We start from the raw sequence: 19,808 nt of genomic DNA, 5'->3' as shown, positions 1-19,808 counted from the left end.
AGTTCATTAATCAATTGACTAATAGTTTAGTGCTAGAATGGCAAAATCTAACTCACTGAACAGCTGCTAGAAACAGCTGGTGCTTACGGCTCATGCTGTTTGGGGAAGTGAAATCTAGAGTGTCTCAGTTTCGTTTTTCAGGATGATTTTCAGAATTGCTCGTTCATCTCCATGAGCAAAGCCTTCAAGCACTTTGGAGCACGGACCCAGCGTGGATGTGGGACTGGATTCACTGGGGCTTCCAACGGAAACAAAATCCCCCTTGCAAGGGGATGCAGAGAGCACCAGCCATGCCTGCAAACAGGGCAGCTGGACACGGGGGTGTTCCTGTGGGTCTGCATAGGGGGGACAGTTTCCAGATGATTCCCCAGCCTTGGAGGGTGCTCAGTTAGTGCACAGGTCAGGTCCTGGTGGGGTGGCATGCTGGGGACTGTTGTACTGGGAGGGGAGGAGATGACTGCCTTGCACTGCCTCCTGCTCTGCTTTCTCACAGCTGCTGGTCCATGGTGAGATCCTCACAGCCTCACAGGAGATGGTGCTGGCGGGCAGTTCCCACCAAGAGCACAGGGAGCAGGGAGATGAGCAGGCTGCTGTCGGGGACCACATGCGGGATGTTGTGTAAGTGTCTAAAGTAAAATATATGAAACCACACAAAGGCCACAAAAGGCTCAAAACAGCCAAGTATGCTGCTGAGACACCTCCTTCCAGTGTTGGAGCATGTAACTCAGAGGTGGGACTGGCCAAGCCCACCGGACTAGTCCTGCCCTGCAGGCACTCCAGCTCACCTGAACTAAAGCAGCCCAGAAATATCATTTGGTTCCCAAACATTTGGGTGCCTTGGTGGGAATTTCCTTGACCTTTCCAGCAGCACTGCAGCTTAATGATTGACAAATACTGCTAAAGCTTTACCAGATCACACACCACACACCTTAGAAGCAGGTGTCTATTCCCAGAAACCCAGGGATTTTTCAGTTTGAGCTCCACAGCTGGGGGTGACTCGGCTGGTCATCCTCCCAGTATGTTATTTGTTCCCTTAGCAAGGAGCTAGGTATGGAGGTATCAGGAGGATGGAATCTGCAGCTGGAGGAGAATGAAGTGAAATCATCTTGTTGGAGGATGCTCGCTGGTCTTCAGCATGGGAATTTGGTTTTTCTGTTATGGTGTGAGATGTGGTGAAACTCTTCATATGAAGAGAAGCAGTGGGTTTTGTTCAGCTCCATTCTGTGGCTTGCTCATAGGAGACCTCCATAAGAAGTAGAAGAAAAAAACAACCTAAACCCACAAACAACCCCCTAAATAAGCTTGTCGGAATGTTACTAAGGACATTCCCTGGAAATGAGGTAACTAAAATTTTGGTATAGGCAGATGAAGCAGCCATGGGCTGTTTATAGAGCCAGCAAATTTACTGCTGTCAAAAAAAAAAAAAAAAGAAAGAAAAAACCAAACAGAAAAGCAGTCGGTATTAATCAAATATAGTTTATTTTGTCAAACACTGCATCCTTTTGAAAATAAACATCTTGGTGTTGTTTTGCTGAGAGCATGCTAGGATCTGAAGTACACATCCATGCCTTGGGGCTGCAAAGCTAATTGTGCCACAGTCCTTCCCAATGGCTAATGCCATTCCCCTGAAAGCTGTTGTGTCCGGCTCCTGGAGAGGCTCCCAATGGAGCATGTGGCAACCCTCCAGCCCAAAAGGTTTGGAAAGGAGAAAGCATGCTTGTTGCTGTGGGATTTTTCCTGCTGGGTACCGTGTGGTGTGGTGGGAGCTGGCGCTAGTACCCAGGAGCACTTTGTGGGGAAGGAAGGGCCCCGTTAGGGACTATTCAGGGTTATTTCAGATGTTCCTTGGAGGCCACAGGGACACAGAAGACTTCTCCCAAATGATCCAGGACATTACCAGTGTTGAAAACCAGATTTTTCATAGCAGAAGTACAGATTTAGCCTCAACCTCCCAGTTTAGTGGCTGTCTCCTCCCTTGTAGGAGCCCAGCAGAGACCTCAACAACTTCTTGCAACGAGTCAACACATTTGGGGATCTCTGCCAGTGGTTTTTGTTTGCTTTCATGTCTTCTTTGCTGTTATTATTTCAGCATGCAAAGATGCTGCACATCCAGAAAGGAAATCACTGCTGGATCCAAGCAGCACAACCACCCTTCGCACCCAGCTCTCTGCAGGGAAATCACCATAAAGAAGTCGAAAAGCCTGCCTGTAGCAGCCTGTATCCCTTCAGTGTCATATTATATTACCATCCACCATGTTAGCAAATGGGAAAATAAACATGGGCTGGATAGCAAAGCAAGAGGCTGTTTAATTACAGATGTGAAGAAGAATGACGTTTGTGTACATTCCATCCAGAAGTGGATTAAAGTGGTGACCTTTCCCGTGGTGTGAAACGGGTTTGTTGTGGAGCACAGGCATCTCATGTCAGTTCAAGATCTGCCAGACATTTTGTTGCCCCTGTTGTTTATGGTTAATGTTGGATGATGTCTCTTGAATCTGAATCTCAGCAGCTGACAGCATTTTCTGAGAACTTGTCATCTGGACTCTATCTAGCAAAATTCCTGGTATTGGGTGTATTTGTTCCCATTTGATGGAAAAACAAAGTTTTATGGAAAAAAAACAAGTAAAGGGAGGATGGTGGCATTAGTGACTCATGATGTTGAGCTGAAACTTGTGGAATGATCCAGGATTTGGCCCAAGGTGCCAGACCCGTGGCATAAGTTACTGCTATTGCCTGTCAGTGTGTGTGGGATAAACACGTCCTGGGTGTGGTAGTCAGCGCAGACGCTTTGCCGTGCTGGTGCCACAGAGGCATCAGGGATGGCTTTGCTGTGCTTGGCTTCCTGTGACCATATCAGAGGACAGGGATACTGTTGCCTTTGTCAGCGCTTCCAGCAAATGCTGGTGGCTTGGAGGGCCAGGCTGGGCACCACAGAGCTGGGAGTTGCCGTCTCATGGAAGAGCAGAGATGCTAATTGGCCTGGGTAATTGCAGAGAGGGTCAGATCAGGTCTGCAGGTGGACACTGGTTTGTTAATGAAGGACCGATGGCAGCAAGGGGGCTGCTCTGTGCCTGTAACCAGCAGTTCTTTCCTTAATTGCTGCCTCTTAACAAGGCACAGCTCCGAAAGGATTTGGGGTGGTGCTGTCCTGAGCTCCCACCTGGTTTCAGGGAGCCAGTGGGTGCTTTGCTCTGAGCTAGATGCATTTCAGTGCCCAAGGCTGGGGTACAGGGCAGCCCTGTCTTGCTTCTCCATGGCACTGGGGTGAGGGGCAACAGTTGCTGTGTGGACTTGGGTTTTTGCCCTCTCATTACCTTAGGATGCTCCTGCAGAGAGCGAGGGAGACCGAGGCCTGGGCTAGGAAATGGTGACCCCCTTTTCCACCATGGCAGAGATAGCACCTTTCTGAGAGGCACAACAGGAAGGAAAGCCATGGCTCCAGGCTGTGCTCTGCCCTGCAGCGATGCTGCTGGGGCCTGGACAAGTACAGGGGTCCCTAATGCAAGGCTGCTCTGGGAGGGAGAAATTCCATCAGCATAACAGGGAGTGCCTTCAAACTAGGGGTGATCCAGCAGAAAGGTCGGACAGGGAAATGAGCTGGGCTGCACAGGGTGGCTGCATCCCACAGCTTGGAGGCAAATGTTTAGCAGCAGCATATTTGCTGGTGAAAGAATAACTAGAGACATGGGTCTTGCACCTTTTAAACACTCCAAGTCTGCGGACTGCGAAAGCGGAGATGGGATTTGCATGCTGCTTTATTTAGTATTATAAAAGCTGTGCCGCGCTTATGGAAACCACCCTGCAGACACCAAATGTGTGACCACAAAAAAACCCAAAAAAAGTTTAAAAAAAAAGCAGAGAAGTGGAGAAAAAACTCTCATCACCAGTGCCCCATCCTGCTCTCTGGGGCATTGCTCAAGGCGAAGCTATTGCTTCCCCTCATGCTGTTGCTGCGTGACGAGGTTGAAGGATTTCACTACTGATAATTTATGTCTTTTCCCAGGACAGACAAACAAGCCCACTGAAGTTGGGGACTAAGTTGTCCCTCTGCAGGGCCACTGCTTAGTGGGGTGGAGGTAACAGGCACAGGGGGAGATGGCAGCAGCTGCCAAAGGTGGTATGAGCCAATGTCCTCAGTTTTGGAGGGCCAAGCAAGGGGTGAAGGAGAGGCAGGAGCACTGGGAGGTCTCAGAACAGGGTGCAGATAGGGTGTGAGCACTGAGGGAAGAAGGGGACCCCGAACTGCTCTGTATGTGGCTGTTGGACTGTCTTGGTGTCACATCCCTCTGCAGAGACCTCCAAAACAGTCACTCACCCCTGGGGAGACCCCTTGTATGTGATAATAATAAGCATAACAGGAATAATAACCATAATAATAACAATGGTAATAATAATAGCAACCACCAGTGCTCCCTAGCTCATCCTGCATGCTTACTCAAACCTCTGTGTGGTTTCCATGCTTCTTGCCTGAAACTTTTTTTACAGCCTTTGAAGAATGATCATTTTAAGCAAGATATAGACAGATCATTTAATTATTTTTAAGGAGACTGATTGATCCCACTGCCTGATGGGCTGCCAGACTCCAGCTCTGGCGACTGTCTGGCAGAAGCTCCTGGTCATTGTGGTCTTGACCTGCTAATCCAATTCCTAAAGTAGTAACTCAAGGTCCTGATGTTCCTGTCTGCTGACAGTGGGATAAGTGGATTCCCTGACTGCTGTTTAGAGGGCTTTTACCACCTCTTTTACACAGCCTCACATGGTATTTTGGTTCTTGATCTTGTTCCTGACAGCGTGGGATGGGCGTGGGGATGGTTTGCAGGGCTGCTGGGAGTGCCTGGATAGGCTCTGGGATCCTGAGCCCCCCCTGGCTTGTTCCCGTTACTGCCGTGAAACCCAAGGGAAGAGCTGGCTGCGTGAGCAGGGGCAGCCGCGGCTCAGGCAATAAAATCACTGCTGCCGGAGGTGCAAAGGAAGGTCAGAGCAAGGCACGGCCAGCATGTTTTTCAGAGGGTGTCTGGAACACGCAGGAGGGATAAGGGGATGCTGTGCAGGTCAGTCTGGCCAAACTTGCTCTGCCCCTTTCAAGGGGTCTCCACCAAAGCTGTTTCTCCCTGGGTAATGTTTGGCCAAGGGATTTGAGCAGTTTGTGGTGCTCCATCCCAAAGCAGTCACAGTTAGACAAAGTGTTAAGTAAAAAATAATTTGCTTGATGTTACTGTGTGATGAGCCCTGAGGTGTTCAGTATGGAAAGGTGCTGATGCTTCAACTTCCATCATGTTCCCATGCTCTTTTTCCTGTCTGCCTTCTCCCTTCCATGGGGTCCTGGGCAGGTACACACCAACGTTGATGTCCAGGCTAATTAAGCCCTTTGTTTTATATTTTTTCTACTTGAAAGTGTCCCTCTGAGAGAGGCCAGATGCTCTTGCTTTAGAAGCACACTTCTTTTGGGGGCTGAGAACATCCCCAACCCCAGTGTTGCTATCGCAGGAGGGCACCTTACCTGGGTAAATGGGTCATTGCTCCAAACAACAGGAGGATGCTGAGGCAGGAGAGGAGGTTGGTGAAGCTGCCCTCTGTGAGGGGTGGCCAGTGAAGGCTCTGCCAGAGCTCCCTGGCCCTTTGGTGACAGGGGCTCATGTGGGCTGCAGCTCATGCACCTTCGGTGAGCCTATTTTGGGACAAGGCTGGCTTCCCACACCCTCTGCTCATCCAGCTGCAAGGTGGACATGCTCTGGAAAGGAGGGACAGCTTGTGGGGCCAGGGATGGAGATGAAGGAACACAACCAGAGGGAGAGGTGGACACAGTGGGGGCTGGCAACTTGCCCATAAGGTCCAAGCCAAGCCTCTTATCTGCACAACCCACCTCTGGCAAGACAGAGACAGCAGCTGCACCACGTCCCAGCAATGGAGGAGCTCATCCTGTGCTAGTCCTGCAGTTGAGATGTGGCTTAAGTGACTTGGGAGCGTGTCTGTGCCTCTGGGACATGTGTGCCAGCTTACAGGCTCTGGAAAAAACCACGCATAGGAGCTGGTGTCATCGTAAATGTCATCCCAGCAGTGTTCAAGCTGGTGAACGAGCCAGGCCTGCCTTAGAAACCAAATTAAATTTAAAGGAATTTTTAAATTAAGAAATAATTAATTTGGATTTCCATTCCTGCCATCTGGTTTTGCATGATTTGGGTGTGAGTTTTCAGTTTTCCCACTGCAGCCATGGGACTTGGGGAAAAAAAAAAGCAATCTCTTTAAAGAGCTGAGACAACACTTTCAAGTGCCGGGCACTTACACCAAGTATTGTGAAACTTAAATTGCAGGAGCTCAGCATTGCTTACGGTTACTTTCAGACCCGTGTCGCAGAAGAGGAGCAGGCACACAGCTACCTGATGGTTTGCTTTCTCAACCGAAACAAAGATGTGAGTCACAATGAAATTTTCCACAAGGAACATTTTTTTGTCTGTTACTACAAAAAACTGCTGACTGGCTTTTTTTCCCCCCATGTCCATGATTCTGTGGTGAGAATCTGCAACACGGGCTCCACAGGGGATGGTTGTTTTGGGAGTTGGTTTGGGGGGGACAGGATAGTGAGGGTACTGCAAAGAGGAGAGATGGCAATTTTGTACGCAGGCAGTTTTGGAAGCGAGACATGAGTATGCCACAGAGGGGACATCCCTGGAGCTGCTGTTTCAGACCAAGGTGGAGCCAAGAGGGTACAAATTGTGGATGTAACAGCCAGCAGGACGCCAGGTCCCCCAGTGAAGTTGGTGTTTTGCAGACCCATCACCTCCTTTAAGTCACCCTTCCCCTCAGGAAGGAGTTGTGGGGCTGTGCGCAGCCTTGCACTGGTCATCCTGGGAGGTTCCTCCACACCTGGGGATATTGAGCACTGCTTCCATGTGGGCTCTGGGAAGTGGAAAAGGTAGCAAGAAAAATCCTTTCTTCTTCTCCTTTATTTTTTTTTCTCTCTTCCTCTCTTTTTTCTTCCCCCATCCTGCCCTGGATTTGTCTGGAGGCCAAGGGCTCTCCCAACCCACCTGCCGGATTTCCAGGGAATGGGAGGGCACAGGAGGGGCAGTCTTGCCAGGCAGCCCTCCACACCTCCATGGCAGGATAGCCAGGGCAGCACATCAAAGGGACAGTGGTGCTCCCACCATCCCCATCCCGTGTGGGGCACACGCTCCTGGCCCCGTGGCGCGGGACCACCCACACCGCCTGCACATCAATCAGCCCCGGCTGAATCCCGCCACTGGCCACCTCCCTGACCCCACTATCTCCCTCCTTTTCCCCTGGGATTCAAGTGCAAATGCCTCAGGCCATGGGCTGTACAGCCCCTACCACTGTCCTCAGCCCTCAAGGTCTGCCCGAGCTGATGTGGGATCTCCCTCCAGCTGCGAGACCACCATGTCCTGGCTGATTTACAGCAGGAAACATCGACCTGCGGGCTGATATTTTTTCTTTTTTTTTTTTTTTCTTTTCTTTCTTCCCTCCTGATCAGCTAGTGCAATAAAATGACTTTCATTTTTTCCCCCCTTCTTTCTGCACAATCTGTGCCCAAACCGCAATATCGGTTAAAAATATCATCTGTGAGAGGAAAAGGCAAATAAATGAGCACATCAAAGCCAGCAGCCCGGGGCCCTTGGGTTGGGAGAAGAAATAGGGCCAGGCCCTGGGCCCATTATCTTGCTGATATCTAATGCCACCACTTCAGAGTGTGAGAATGGAGCCTTTTTTTTCCGCAGCAGAGCGTACTGGCCCCGCTGGTGTTTGGGAGCACAAAGGCCGCCATCCACCCCAGCTCTCAAGACAGACTGTTGACATGTTGCTCTCAGATTTCATTCCTGAAAATCTGGAACTTTATGCCGAACAAATAACATGATCTTTTTCCTTCATCTGGAAAGGATAAAAACAATTGCTGGCACTCTGAGCAGATCACTCTTTCTTTTCCTCCCTCCTCCCTCCTGCTTTCTTTGCAAGCCCCAACTTACTACCCGCAAGTCACAACTCGCATATTTTCATTTGAAAACTTTAAACCATGGGGGGTGAGAGGCAAGAGTGGAGGGGAATGAAAAAAGATTTAAAAAGAAGGATTTCAAGGAGCAGTAGTACAACCATGAATGTCTGGCAGCCCATGTTCTGCCCCAGCCCTGCTGGACAAGGAGGATGGAGCCAAAGGCAAAGCATTTGCCATTTAGAGGGGACACGGGCAAGGGATGCACATTCCTGCTGTGGTATGGATGGTACTTGATCCATTTTAGGGTGGGATGGTGGGGAAGGTTGCACCCTCTAGAAACCAGATTGCACCCTGGCATCAAACCTGGAATGGGGACACAAGCTGTGACCACTTTGGTCCAAGGCAAAATCTGGTCAATCCTCCTCAAGCAATGGGACTTGAGCTGACACTCACCCTGCATCCTGTCCCCCAGGGCTACTCCTTCATGGGTTTTGCTTTCAGCATGGCATTGTTGGGAGAGGAGCCACTTCACACTGGCCAGCCAGCCCGGTGATCTGGAGGGCAAGCAGGGTGTGTGCTGCCAGTACCTTCTGCATTTTAAGGAAGTTTTGTTTCCTTTCACCTTTGTAAACATATCCATTTTCCACTCTGTGTTTACAAATTCTTTTGAAATAGCCTTTAAACAGAATTAAGAGTGCCTGGTGGTAAAAAAAATATTTGTTTAATCATTATTTATTTTTATATATAATTATTTTATTGATACTGAAGCCTGGTGCCGAATGGGACGTGTCCTGCTCAGAGCTGGTGCTCCCCTTGCTCTCTTTTGACCTGTTTTGCCTCCCATGTCCCAGGTGATATTAAAGGGGTTGGCCACTTCTGTTCCCCTCCACTAACAAAAACCTCAAAGCCAGTGACGTGCATCCCTGCTGGAACGAGGCAGATGTCTACAAACGAAGAGCTTGCTGGACCAGTGCCCAGGTGGAAGCGCTTTGAGGGGAATGAAAGGCCCCAGATGAAGTGCTGGCTGCAGTAATTAGGATCTCTGGAGCTCCCCCTGGCAAGCTCGCACTGATTTTTCAAGTTCTCAGACACAAACTCTGACCTCCCTGCTGACCATCGCGGTGCAGCTCCATCCCTGGACAAGCACAGCTTGACCTGGAGCATCACAGAAACCAGCACTGCTGGTGGAAACCACCCTCCTGCCCAGAGGTAGCAGCTGCCATGAGTGGTGATGCCTGGTGTCAGAGGGGACCAGGACAGTCTTGCTGACAACTGTGGAGCAACCAGCTCCCTCTCCTCCTGGCTCGGCTCCATGGTGTTTTGGCTGGCACAAGGGAGCTCAGGTGATACACAGCTATTACTCATTTTTAAGTAGTGCCAACTGGCTGGGTTATCTGCTGCTCTGAACATGCCTCTCTCCCTCTCTCTCCTTTCCATGTTGGAGAGTACTTCCTCCTGGTCCAAACAGTGCTTGGGGTTGTTCCCTCTGTCCCAGGTCTGCAGGGACTGAGGCCACACAGCCAGCAGGGCCAACAACAGCAACAGGGGGCCATCTCCAGCCATGCCATGCTGTGCCAGCTGCACGTGCCAGAGCTCTGGGCTCTGATGAGAGGAGGAGGGTATGTTTTCTCCATGTACAGGAGATAGGAGGAAAAAGATAGCTGGCTTGAATTGTGGCCAGGGAGGTTTAGGTTAGCCATTAAGAAATGCTTTTGTGCAATAAGATCCTGTGTTGGTAGCTAGGACAGACTGTGCAGTCTTGATTGAGGAGGGATTTTTAGAACAGACAGGGAGAGGACAGCTTGAGGTCGGTCCTGCTGGGCCAGGGAGGGAGGCATCAGTTGTCTGAAGCTTTTTCCAGTCCTAATCTCTGCAGCTCTGGGGTTTTGTGACCCCCCCCAGCTGGGTGACAAGCTTATCTGTGGACTAGGAGGCTGCACGTTCTGGAGCATGTGGGCTGGCCCTGCCACTGCTCACAGCACCCACAAACCTTGCTCTGCCCCTGCTCTGCCAGCACCCACCCTGTCCCAGGTTGACACTGGCATTGAACCAACTCTTAAAAGGGGAATAAAAGCAAAAAAAAATCAGCCCAGGCAGTGATACCTGCTGTAAATATAGCTAAAGTGTCCAAGGGAGGGCTGAGCAGGGATGGGATGCTGTTTGGACTGGATGGAAATGCAAGAATGAGCTGCGGGCTTTTTTCCTCTGTCATCCTTGAATTGTGCTATTCATCTTCTCCCCTGCCCTGAACCACTGCTTCCCCTCCACCCTCACCCCTGCACTCCATGCACTCCCCACTTCCACCCCAGTACATGTCCATAGGAAGATGTGGGTGGAGAATTAAACATCATGGCTGTAATTCACACTGAGAAAGGCCTGGGTGAGGCAGACACAAGGTCCCATCTCACCTCCCATACTCCTTGGTGGCAGCCAGACATAAGGCCACCAGGGTCAGGTAGGATGGGGATGTGTCCCCAGGAATGCTGGGCTGTGGAAGGGGTGCAGGTGAGTCAGTGTGGATCCAGGATGCCAGCCCAGCTGTCAGCATCAGTCTGGTGAGCCATGTTGTGGCCACTGGGGAGACACTGGCCTGGGGACCCTCTCTGCACCCCCAAATGGGGGAATGGGGAGGAGAGAAAGCCATGGCCGGCTCTGGAGCAATGGTGACTGACATTCATTTGCCAGGAATCTGTTGGGGAATATTTTTATCTGCTGGGTGTGAGTGTGCTACACGTCAGAGCCATCTGCCACACATTCATTTTTGGGAGAGCTAGGAAGTGCAGGCATGAAAATCTGTGAAAGTGTGTGCATTCCTGTGCCCTTCAAAGTTGTACATCCCCAGGTCTCCTCCTGTGGTGCCCGGGGACAGAGCTGGGATGACTTCTTGTCCTGCTGAGGGAGAGACAAACTCTTGTGTTCCGTAAAATGGAGGTGGTGTTGAACTCTGCACAGCAAGCCCAGTGCACTGCATGCTGGTTTGGACACGGGAAGGTGAGTGACACCCTGGCAGCAGCCTCACTGCATGCCTGGCCTGATCCTCCATGTCCTTTTAGCACTTTTCCATCTCACCTCAGTGTGCACAGCACCTTGAGCTCTGCTGGCATTGGCCCACCTGCAGAAGGCAATAAGGAGCTAACCCACCCCTTACCCCAGAGCCAAGCAGTTACTGTGGGAGGTTTCTGTTCACTGGATGGGGTCAAGGAGCCCTTGGATAAAAATAAGTGATAAAAATAAATGGAGACATCAGCCCATGCTGGAACACTGGATCTGCTCACCCTAAAATATCTGGCTGTTGACATTCAAAAATCAGATTCAGTTTGCAACTAGTGGAATCCCCTATCCTCGTGACAGATGCCCTGGATTAAACACCCCCAAATTTGTGGTATCTGGGGTTTTATCAAAGGAGACTGTTTCCACTCGAGCGTCCCTCATTCCAGCCTGGCTGCTCCACTGCAGAAACGCGCCTGCTTCGGGTTTACAATGAGCCATCTCCTGCTGATGAGATTGAGCTGGGAAGACGTGCCTGTCCAGTTCCCTTTCAACACTTTCTAACCTTCTTGTGGCTCAGACTTTCCTACCAGAGAGTAGGACTTAATCATCCTTAATGATAGCCAGGCCACGGATAGCATTCAGCCAGGTTTTCCTAAAGGGCTACATCTGAAATCTTTATCCAAGTACAACCCCCTAGTAAACTCCCTGACAGACAACTGGAAACACTGCAGGGTTGTGGCAGACCTCTGGCCAGGACCAGAATTAAATCAAACCAAAAGTTTAAGCACTCATAGGACCTCAGAGGGATTTCTGAATGTAATTGGTGCTGTGGCTGGGCTTGGGATTCCTTTCTGCTGCCAAGATTTGCCAGTGCTAGAGGACTGCCCCATTCCCACCAACTTTAAGTTACAATTGATCCAGGGAATCCTGTGCACATGGCAATTATTTGTATTAGTTTTTAATGCAAGCTGGTATATCACTGATGTGGACTCAGGTGATACCAATTAGATTTGTAGTGTTTTAACCACACCCCCCCAGGAAGGGTTTGTGCTGATCCCTCTAGAGCAGATTCAAAGTAGTCTTAATTAAACCAACACAACTTTGCTGTGTGGATGAAGGCTCAGGCAGCAGCAGTACCACTGGAGGTCTGAGCTGGAGAGGAGAGGCAGCACATCGGAGAAAGGTGAAGAGCAACTGTGGAGAAATGTGTCTCCTCTGGTTTCTCCTTCTCTGCCCTTCCTTCTCTCCGAAAAGCTGGCAGCACTGCAACTTTTCTGCTGAATGAGATGGCGGAAATTTGAAATGCCAAGTTGTGCAAGGCCCGTGGCATACGCTGGAAGAGGCTCTGGGCAGACGCAATGCGGGTGATGTCACCTTGTCTCCGTCTCCTGCGCCAGGGCCGGTGATGGCTGTGCCAGCAGGTCCTCGCTGCTGCTGCTCTGCCCAGCCAGGGGTGCCCACACTGCTCTTAGTGACACATTGGGATCCACCAAACAACAGAGACTCAGAGCTGATTGTGAGTGGGCACACCCAAAATGGCTCTGAGAGCCTTGCAGGCAGCATGAGAAGGGTCCTCTGCCAGGTAGGAATGGGGACATGATCCCTAGGATCGAGGAGCATCCTGCATCACCACAGCAGGCCTTGAAATATCTTCTGGGGCTGGAAAAGAAACACAGTCTGGGGGCAGAAACTAAAGGAGAAAAAAGAGGGGTTTGGGGGTCGTGGGAAGTCAGAAGTTTTCAGTCTTTTTAAAACTAAATGACAAGTTTTTCCCTTTGCTTTTCTCTGTCTTTCTCTCCTGGGAAACAGAGAGAAGTGGAGAAGGGAAATCGCTCGAGCGGTTTGGGATGAGGGGGCTGGGGAGGGTCTGCCAGATGTGCGAAAATGCTGGAGAAAGCAAAAAACTCAGAGAAAAATTTCTCTTTTGAGAGAGGCTACTTTTCTGCTCCTTTAAAAAAAAAAAAGAAAAAAGAAAAAGAGTTTTTCATGAAAAATTTCAGGCAGTTCCATTGTTTTGCTGCAGCCTTTGATTTAACTACTTGAGCAAGTATTTGACAAAACCCTTCGTGTTTTTCAGGAGGTTTCTTAAATCCCGCCGAGGTATGGGATTATGAGAAACAACAAATGGCAAGCTGTCTCTAACCCCACAGACATTCTCACTCTCGTTTTCTCTCTCACTTTGGAATAAAAAATGCAGTGCTCCCTGCTGAGTTCTCTTTAAAATTCACATTGTCTCTTCAAATAAAGGCTGGGAGGGTGAGGTAGTGCTTTGAAAACCAGAACTCAGTCATACATTGCAGGGCCAGATCCTAGAGGATTATTCTCTCTCAGGACACTTTATAACTTCATGAGAACTTCTGGCCTGGCTTGTCTCACCAGCTTAGTGTGAGTGGCCCCAGCGGATGGCAAGGTGACTGAGGTCCCTACAACCCTTTCCACTGGGATGGCTGGATTTGTCTTTGGAGACATTTTAAACCATGATAAGGCAAACTCAATTTTTTTTGCCATGGGGATGGTGTGGCCCATTTGCTGTGCAGTCAGGGGATGCTCCCTGCAGAGGGAAGTCCTGCCACAGCAGCAACCTTTCCATCATGGCTGGCGCAGGCCAGGCTGTGGTAATGTGGTTTTCCCCTGCTTTTGGTGTGATTCCTCAACTGCAGCAGCCTGTGCTGCCCCAGGGCTGTGGTGAGCTGCCAGCATCACCGCTGGAAAGCTCAGAACTGGATGAGCATCTTGTTCCCAGGAGAAGTGCTTGGCAGGACAGCATGGCTGCGCTTTGCTCTCACTGGGGAATTGAACAAAGGGGCTTTTCCTCTCGACCCACCTGGAGTTTCGGTGGCAAAAGCCTGGGAGCAAGGGGATGAAGCTGGCAACTTCCTTTGCTCTTGTTTCAGCCTGTCCTTCCCCAGTGCGGCAATGAGAGAAATGAGGACAACAAAGGAACATATTGTATCGTAAACCACTGCACATTTCTGTTTCTTAAATGATGCTATCACCAGGCCACTACATTGTCCTGGGGCAAATGGCTCTGGGTTGAGACACAGCACTGGGCACAGACATGGATGCTGCAGCAGGGCAGAGCTCCCTGCACACCACCCGCACCCAGGGGACAAGGACACCGAGACCTGACCATGCCAGATAAGGAGAAAGCCCCTCTAAGTGACATTGCAGCCCCTGAAATTATGATGGTGCCTGTCATTCTTGCAGTATGATTTCTGTGATTTTCAGTAAGCAGAAGCAAGGAGCAATTGTTGGACTCTGGTCCAAGGGTTCAAGGGTTCAGCAGGGCTTGTTTACATCTATGCACATGTCTGTGTACAGGGCCTGGGGTACAAAGCAGAGTGACTGGAGGACCTTGGTGTAATGTGCTTGTGAGGCCTCTGTCCTGCTAAAGTCTTGGAAACAGAAGATTGGTGAAAAAAAAGTTGGTTTTGACAAGTCTTTTGCGCACATAGTTCAAACCTGTCACAACGATGTCAAAATTCATCAGCTTAGTGAACCTATTAAACCTGGGGCAGAGCTGAACCATCTACAGCTCCAGTCCAGGAGGCACAGCCAAGCCAGCCCTTCCAGCCACTCCGGGAAATCTTTCTTTCTCCTGGCGGGGCACTTCGGAGCTGGGGTGGGTGGGAGCGTGGGTGCCAGGTGGGAACTCCCGAGGCCGAGGAGCTCAGCCCCGGCTCCGGGAGGCGGCCGGGATGGGGGTGCTCGGGGTCCCCCGTCCGGGGGTGCGGGCACAGCCCGCGCTGTCCGCGGGAGGGGGCGCCCGCGCGGGGCCGGGCGGGCGGGCAGCCCCAGGCTCCGCTCCGCCTCGCTGGGCGGGCGGATCCCAGCTCCTGATTTTCCCGGGGGCTGCAGAGGCTTGTCCCGGCCCTGCGCGATCCTGCTTGGCTGCCGCCCTCCCCGCCTCCCTCCACCTCCTCCTCCTCCTCCCTCCTCCTCCTCCTCCACCACCACCACCACCACCACCACCACCCCATGTGCTTCCTGCCGGGCCAAGTTCGCGGAGCGCCGCCGCACGTCGGGCCAGCGGAGCGGAGCCGCAGCGGAGCGGGGCGCGGGGCAGCGGGCGCGGCTGCTGCGCGGCGCGGCGGGGCAGGCTCGGCGGAGCGCCGGCTGCAGCCTCGGGGCGCGCTCGCCCGGCCCCGGCGGCCCCTGCCCGCCCGCACGATGCCGCGGCGGCGCGGCTGCCTGCCGCCCGTCCTGTGCGCGCTGGCCGCCCTCAGCCTGCCGCTGCTGCTGGCCGCCGAGCCCCGCGCCAAAAGTTGCTCCGAAGTGCGGAGGCTCTACGCCGCCAAGGGCTTCAGCCAGAGCGAGGCGCCCAGCCACGAGATCAGCGGTGAGTCGCGATCGTTGCTGCCGCCTTTGTGCGCGCCCGGCCCGGCCCCGCGGAGCGCGGGGTGAGCGCCGGGCAACCCTCGGCGCGGCTCCCCCCGGCCCGGCTCCCCCTCCAGCGCGGGGCCCGGAGCTCGGCTCGGGGCGTGCTGCCCCGCTCGGCTCGGCTCGGCTCGGCTGCCCGGAGCTCGGCGCCCATCCCGCGCGGTGGGTCCCGGCGCCCCCCGGCCGGGCCGTGCCGGAGCGCGGCGGGACCGCGCCTGTTGCCGGCCCCGCTCCCGGCTCGGCGGCGGCGGGGCGGGCGCTCCTGCCCTTGGGCCGCTGTTCGCCCCGGCGGGGAGCGGGCGGCCCGTCCCGCCCCGGTGCCCGGCGGCTGCTGACGGAGGGACCGAGACATGGCTCCCTTTTTTTGTTTGTTTGTTTGTTTGTTTTTCTTCCTTTCTTTTTCTTTCTTTCTTCCTTCCGTCCACCTTCGTCCCGAGGTACTCGCACATCCCGGGGACAGGAGTGATCGCAGCCGGCAGCAGTAGGAAATGGTAGCTAATGTGCTCACACCCAAAACATTTTATTCTTTTTGTTTCATCCTTCATCTCCCTCCCAGGGCCGCTGCTTTTATTTCCCCTTCTGAATGACCTACTGGACCGCATTCTCCGCGGAACAAAGGAAGTGCCTTTTTAGCTGGAATCCTCGGAGACCACCAAGGACTCCAGCTCATGCACTGCAATTTCGCACTACTTTCAACAATAACAAAAATGCATGACTGAATGGCTCAAAAATGTGGAGTGTTGGAGGCATTCATTTCGGTCTGGGACACTGTCACAACACAGACAGACCTCAAGTAAATACCTTTAGACGGCTCAGATAGAAGCTGGGGGTAATCTTTACCATTGGTGTGCCCTCCAGATATGCATACATTATCCTTTTCACTGACAAAATTAAAATAATTTCAGTCGCTTGTGCTTTTATATTGTCAGACTAATGATATGCTTTTAGCCTACATCTGTTTGAATAAAATTGCAGGCCCGTTTACTTCTCCAAGAAATATTTTAATGAGAAACGTCTGACTGGTTGCAGTTAAAATACTCTCTCCACCCTCCCTGCTTCGTAAAATGGTCTCTAATAAATAGTCTTGAATTTGATTTGAGTCCAGCTCTCATCGGTGTAGGATCAGGACGTGAGCAGGCTTCCTCATAAGTCCAGTATTGGGAAGGTTTGACCTAGTCCTTATTTTATATATTGTTTAAGATGACTTGGTGAGCTTTGGAGAATGTCAGGAGTAGATCATGCTGACAGGGCTTCCATTTGAAGCTCTAAAGCTGTTGTCTGTTTGACCCTGTGCTTTTGAAATAAGAGGCCAGAGAAATGTGATGAGCAAGGTAAGATTATTTGACAAAAGAAGGGCTTTCTGCAGTGACACACTGAAAATATTGGCTGGGTTAAGTCACTGTTCCAGGGGCACAGGGAGTCTGTGTCTGGCCTCGCTTGGAAAGCAACAGGTCTTGCAAAGTTACATTTAAAATGTTATCCTGCTCCCGCTGGGGTGTTTCAGAGAAGGTGGTGGAAATGTGTGGAGGAGGTGTGCTGTGTAGAGCTTTAAAGTGTGATGTACCTCAGGTGTGACTGAACTTAAAATTAAACCTGGAGTGGGGTGCTACACCTGCTGCAGTTTAACGTTCCCCCTGTGAATTCATGTGGTTTTGGCATGGCTTGTGTTTAGAGGCTCTGGATCTTCCCTTTTGCTGTGCAGCTGGTGTATGCAGACTGTAACCACCAGTACCATTGCTGGTGTTTAAGTTTCTTGAGAGTAGGGAGCTTCACCTGCCATTGCCTTTGTGGGATCAGCACAGGGCACTGGTGTGCTGGGTGGGAAACACTGCCCGTGATAACGCTGGAGACTGAGGTCAGACATCAGGGCAAAAGGTCTGTAGTGTGTCTCAAAAAATGAGTCACTTGCCAAACCTTTGATTTCAGTTGGTGTTCCAGGTGATAAGCGGTGTGTTTTCCATCAGGAGGGTAAGTGAATTGGGAAGGCTGTTACCTGGGCGCCTGGCTATCGGTGAGAACCAGATAAATGCCTGTGAGGGAATGAGCCATGTCCTTGGACAAGTATCCCATTGGGATCATGGTGGAAATTCTGGATTTCTGCTTGGTAACACCTCTGCTCACTGAAGTGTGGGGGAGGACAGGCTGGGGAGGGTTCAGTGGGCTGTGATGCTGATGGAATGATGTGCGGACACGTGGCTGCTTCTGGCATGAACTCATGTCTGAAGTCCATCAAGTCCTTTCTTAGATTTTTGTACTGGTTTGATGGATTATGCTTTATTTTTGCATTCTCTTACAGAGTTGTTTTAGATCACAGTGCAGAGACAAAAATTTTCTAGCACCTTTCTGAAAAGGTGCCCTAAAAACTGTGGCAAATTCATTTCTGTAAGTGTAGTGACTTCTTTCCTGTCAGGGATTACTGATCCTACAAAATGTTGGCCTTGAATTGTCACAGTGAAGCAGCTGGATGGTGCCCCTGCACTGGGCTACATGACAGCAAGTGAAACTCATCTTCACTGGATGGGCATGGAAGTCTTTTGGGGTTTAGCAGTATCTTGCATGGATTTTTTTGCCACATTTACATTCTTCTGGAGCAGTTGGTATGTACAATTTCTTTTTCTTTCAAGGAAGTGCCCAATCCAGCAGGCTTTTTATCTGTGCCATTGCTATTTCAGTGGCATTAAAAGGCTATGTTCCTTGTCCATAATTACCCAGAAGTTCACCTTAATATTTGTTTAGACCAGGTTTAGGACCTAATTAGAATATGCATAAATAGCAGGTTATATCTCGCTGAAGTACCTAAGCATTTCTGAAAGAAGTGTGCAGCTGGTCAACTCACTGCAAGCTTGACAAGAGGTGTAAAATGTGTTATTTGTAGTGTGGGACTTCTAGAATTTGTTTCCTTTTATGTAGCCTTGGTGTTGGAGGTATAAAGACAGACTACTGCTGTGAGTCTGTGTGGAAGCATTTCATGGCCCTTTGGTTGCCTTGTACCTGAGTGATCTTCAGTAGCTTCTGCACTTACAGCCCTGTGATGTATGTGTGGCAAAGCTCGTGGTAGCGGTGAGATGCAATCTTGCTGGTGTTGCTGGAGAGGTCAGTGCTTGCGTAGACCTGATGTCTGCGTGGTTAGTTTGTGAAACCTGACTCTTGATAGTGTGTGGATAGTAGGTGCTGTGGGGAGAGCACCAGCCTGTAACTGCTTTTAAGATGACTTTTTAGCAGTTTCCCCAGGACAGGTCACATCTCAGGAAGGTCTGGGTCCTGCAGGCTGTAGTTGCTCACTTTGTTCAAACACTACCCAGAATGTGTCGCTCCTTATTGATCCCATGTGTCTCTGGGCTGTCATGGTGATGGAGCAGAACTCCCGGGAGTGACCATCTGCAGGGGCTGTTTGTCCTGGTTGGTCCGGTGGGGCTGCAGAATGAAATGCAAAGTGAGCTGGTGTGGTGGCATCCGGAGACCCACAGGAGGTGTCTGTGATTTAAAAAACAAATCCCCAACCTTTCTTTCAAGAGGCTCCTTCTTGCCCTCAGGTGTTAAACAGACGGAAATTCCTTCCCTTTTCCTGCTAATTGGAAGAAGTAGATGTTTCTTTTCCTGAATTGAAAAGGAAAAAAACCATCTTGCCTGATGGAAAGTGTAGTGATGGTGGAAAGTGTAGTCAGTTAACTTGAAAGTTCCTGGAGCAGTGTAATCCTTTCCCTTGCTGGCACTGGCTCCGTGGTGGCAGGGAAACAGAATGGTGTGGAAGGTACCATGCTGGGGAGCATGGAGAGAAGCTGGAGCTTGTCTTTGCAGGGAGCTAGGCACAAAGCAGCACTCTGTTCAATCTTAGTGAAGATGCTTGGTATAACCTCTGTTTAAACTGAATGAACCAAATTAATTGAATAGCTGCATTTATTTGTAAGAGCCATGGAGAGCAGTTCTTTCACTGTGATAGAGGAAATCAGTTGGCCCCTGATTTTTGGACTTGTGGGACTGTGCCCAAAGTAACTTTGGCCAGGGGTGCCCCAGTGTCCTGCTGCTCATTTGTCTTCAGTGTGTTTATGGCTGTCAGTGGGTGCTGGTGCATTGTCCCAGTGGTCTCAGGAAGGCTGCTTTTGGCATTGCTGTTTGTTGTGGTTTAACCCCAGCCAGCAACCAAGCCCCACGCAGCTGCTCACTCACTCCCCCACCAGTGGGATCTGGGAGAGAACTGGAAGGGTAAAAGCCAGAAGACTTGTGGGTTGAGATAAAGACACTTTAATAGGGAAAGGAAAAGCTGTGCATGTAAGCAAAGCAAAACAAGGAATTAATCCACTTTTTCCCATGGTGTTCAACCATCTCCAGGAGAGCAGGGCCCCATCACACCTGATGATTACTTGGGAAGACAAATGTCATCACTCTAAATGTCCCCTCCTCTTCCTTCTTCTTCCTCCCACTTAATGTACTGAGCGTGATGTCATATAGTCTGGAATATCCCTTTGGTCAGTTTGGTCACCTGTCCCAGTTG

At 50.9% G+C, this 19,808-nt stretch overlaps 1 protein-coding gene and 1 long non-coding RNA gene across 2 annotated transcripts in view; both read left to right on the top strand.

Moving 5' to 3' along the window:
- Positions 1–14,897: 14,897 nt before the first annotated feature.
- The window catches only part of GPC4 (glypican 4), a 68,767-nt gene continuing 63,856 nt past the window's right edge, over positions 14,898–19,808 (top strand). Inside the window, exon 1 of the mRNA XM_051784468.1 lies at positions 14,898–15,275. Within this exon, the coding sequence (XP_051640428.1) occupies positions 14,915–15,275 (361 nt within the window). The 5' untranslated portion in view covers positions 14,898–14,914. The remainder of the gene's footprint in view (positions 15,276–19,808) is intronic.
- On the top strand, positions 15,286–16,410 carry LOC127470053 (uncharacterized). Its single transcript, XR_007904153.1, has 2 exons — positions 15,286–15,753; positions 15,873–16,410. It is a non-coding gene; the product is annotated as an uncharacterized LOC127470053 (long non-coding RNA).

This window comes from Manacus candei, unplaced genomic scaffold (assembly GCF_025592945.1).
Source record: "Manacus candei isolate 608988 ecotype Guabito, Panama unplaced genomic scaffold, ASM2559294v1 h1tg000003l, whole genome shotgun sequence".
In the NCBI taxonomy this organism is placed as follows: domain Eukaryota; kingdom Metazoa; phylum Chordata; class Aves; order Passeriformes; family Pipridae; genus Manacus; species Manacus candei.
Note: the sequence above shows the minus strand (reverse complement) of the source record. Positions and strands in the feature narration are given on the sequence as shown.